Source organism: Penaeus japonicus, unplaced genomic scaffold, assembly GCF_977035675.1.
Source record: "Penaeus japonicus unplaced genomic scaffold, GWHDUDI00000001_assembly GWHDUDI00000028, whole genome shotgun sequence".
NCBI lineage: Eukaryota > Metazoa > Arthropoda > Malacostraca > Decapoda > Penaeidae > Penaeus > Penaeus japonicus.
Genome location: NW_028234430.1, coordinates 28,391,398 through 28,393,897, shown reverse-complemented (window position 1 = coordinate 28,393,897; position 2,500 = coordinate 28,391,398). Strand labels below are relative to the sequence as shown.

Here is a 2,500-nt window from a genome sequence, read left to right as displayed (position 1 = left end):
AAAAACAGAGAAGAGAAAAGAGAGAAAAGAGAGAAAAGAGAGAAAAGAGAGAGAAGGGAGAGAGAAGGGAGAGAGAAGAGAAAGAGAAAAGAGAGAAAAGAGAGAAAAGAGAGAGAAGAGAGAGAAGAGAGAGACAGAGTGCAACAAATATAGACAGAGAGAGAAAGACTGAAACACAGAGCAACAGAGATAGATAGACAGAGAGGTATAGAGTGAGACAGAGAGAGACAGATGGTAAAGGGTATGACAAGTGATTATGATAATCCACAGGGCAAGGACTACTTACCGATCGGTGGTGTTTGCGCCTTGGAGTGCCGGTACTGTGCTTTTTGCTGTCTCCTGCCGATCCCGATTTTGAAACATCACTGTTGCAGCTGGAAAGGTTAGTAAAAGAGATAATAATGTATTGATGATGATGATGGTAATATTAACATCAACATGAATCATTATTGTCATTACCATCATGATTACTACTGTTGTAATCATAATTATTACAGTTGTTATCATTATCATTATGATCATCATCATTATTTTATCATTCATATTCATATTCTTATGTGTGTGTGTGTGTATATTCTTAACATTATCACTATTATTATAATCCTTATTAAGCATATATAATAATAAAAATAATAACCATTACTGTTATCATAATGGAATTTGAGACTGTAATTCTTACATAGCAAAGTATGATAAGTCTTGATGATTTTTAAAAAATGCATTTATGAATCTTTGAAAAGAAAGTAATTTAAAATCATGACATTTTTGACAATGCTTCCTTGCTCGAGAGAGATGCATATTTTCCACCTCTAGTAAAAGAATCTATGAACAACTAACTGGTAGCTGAATAGCCCACTATATTTAAAAGAACTAGAGACAGATGAGACCACTGTTTCAATTTCAGTTTCTTCTTCTAAAAAAAAAAAATGTTTTTAGTGGGCTTTTAGTGAGTACATAATGCATTCTACTTACTGGTAGTTCTGGATATAAACAACAGGCGCTGAGGTACTTAAACGATGCTTTACAGATGCCATATCAGACTCCAAATTCAGTATCCCAGCTGCTTCGCTCACAACCTCCGAGAGCTGTGTTTGGCTCGTCTTGAAGTCTCCTGTTGGATTCGCAGGCAATGGAGATGGAGTGCAAATGATTGACGGCACTTGCCTGTCCTCTGTCTGCACCCCTATGTTCTGGGGCATAGCATTTCCTGGACTTGGTGTCTGCGTACTTATTGGTCGATTTTCCTTTCTGGGGCTGCTTATGTCGATCACTTCCATTTCGCTAAGATTCAACTGTCTCCTGACACCCGAGTCCTCAAAAGACTCATGTTTTTCTACTTTGATATTTCTATTGCCCTTCTTGCTGTTTGGATCTCTCTTTGCCCTTCCCTCGCTTGAGCCCCTCTTCAGCTTGTCTTTTGGAGTGCTCTTGGGCAGTTGGTCCATTCTGGATTCATCAAACGTCGAAAGAGATGAGTCTGAGGAGAAATTGTGAGAGTGTTTCAAGCTGTTTTCATACAACTTAGAGGAAGTACGATGTCTCATTCTATCATCCATCCAAGGTTGTGTTCTGTTTATAAGTTCAGAGCGTGATGTATCCATGGACGAATCCACTCCAAGATGAGTGTCTTCCTCCAAGTATCTCGAGTGATCTAGTGCCCTCATTGGCTCGCTTCTCCTCCCTCTTTGTGTGTTCTGAGGTTTGGATGATTCTCTATGACTCGTACTTTTCTTTTCGTGGAAGACTTCGCTCTTCAGATTCAACATCTGTGACTGCAGAATCTTGAAATCCCTCTTCAGTTTTGAAATATTACTGTATATATCGGAATGTGAGCTATGCATGCTTGTGGATGCTTCAGATAGGTCAGATGCATAACCACTGATGTACTTTGACCTGTACTTCTTGAGGTTTTGGTTTATAGAATCAATCTTATCTAAAGATGTGTGAAGTTTATTAGCAACCTCCTGCATTTGACTCCCAGGTGTATTAGACCTTGTTTCACTGTAGCCTCCATAGCTAGTCTTGACACCACCAGTCTTGTTCCTCTCCAGTGATCTTCTTGACTTGCTCCTTTTCCGTCCCCTAGCGTTCCTCTTGGGATCTCTTTTTCTGCTCCTGTTATAGTCACTTGATTCCTCTCCACTTGCTTCTGCAATATCCTTGTCTTCCAACATTCTCTGTGCACTGATCTTGTTTTCTTTAAAGTCCTGTTCTTGAGCATCCAGCAGGCTGAACTGAGTGTCCTTCTTGTTCTTTGAGCTATTCCTGCTGCTCCTACTGCATCCTGAATGTATACGACTCTCCATACTTACCTCACACTGGTTGACAGTTTCCCTTCCCTGTGGTCTTTCATCCAGAGGCAGTCCTGTAGGGTGTTTTGGAGATCTATCTGGGTAGCCTTTTTCTTGAGGAATGTTTTCCACACCCAGACTTCTCTTCTCAAAACCACTGAAGCCTTGACTGCCTGCAACTGGTGCCTTCTCCCTCTCATCTGGTTCAT

At 40.3% G+C, this 2,500-nt stretch overlaps 1 protein-coding gene across 1 annotated transcript in view; it reads right to left on the bottom strand.

Annotated features, from left to right (window-relative positions):
• LOC122259367 (uncharacterized) overlaps window positions 1–2,500 on the bottom strand; it is a 12,454-nt gene that overhangs the window by 2,203 nt on the left and 7,751 nt on the right. Inside the window, exons 4-5 of the mRNA XM_043026117.2 lie at window positions 973–2,500; window positions 287–374 (exon numbers count right to left, since the gene is read on the bottom strand). The exon at window positions 973–2,500 is cut by the window's right edge and continues 520 nt beyond it. Of these exons, the coding sequence (XP_042882051.2) occupies window positions 287–374; window positions 973–2,500 (1,616 nt within the window). The remainder of the gene's footprint in view (window positions 1–286; window positions 375–972) is intronic.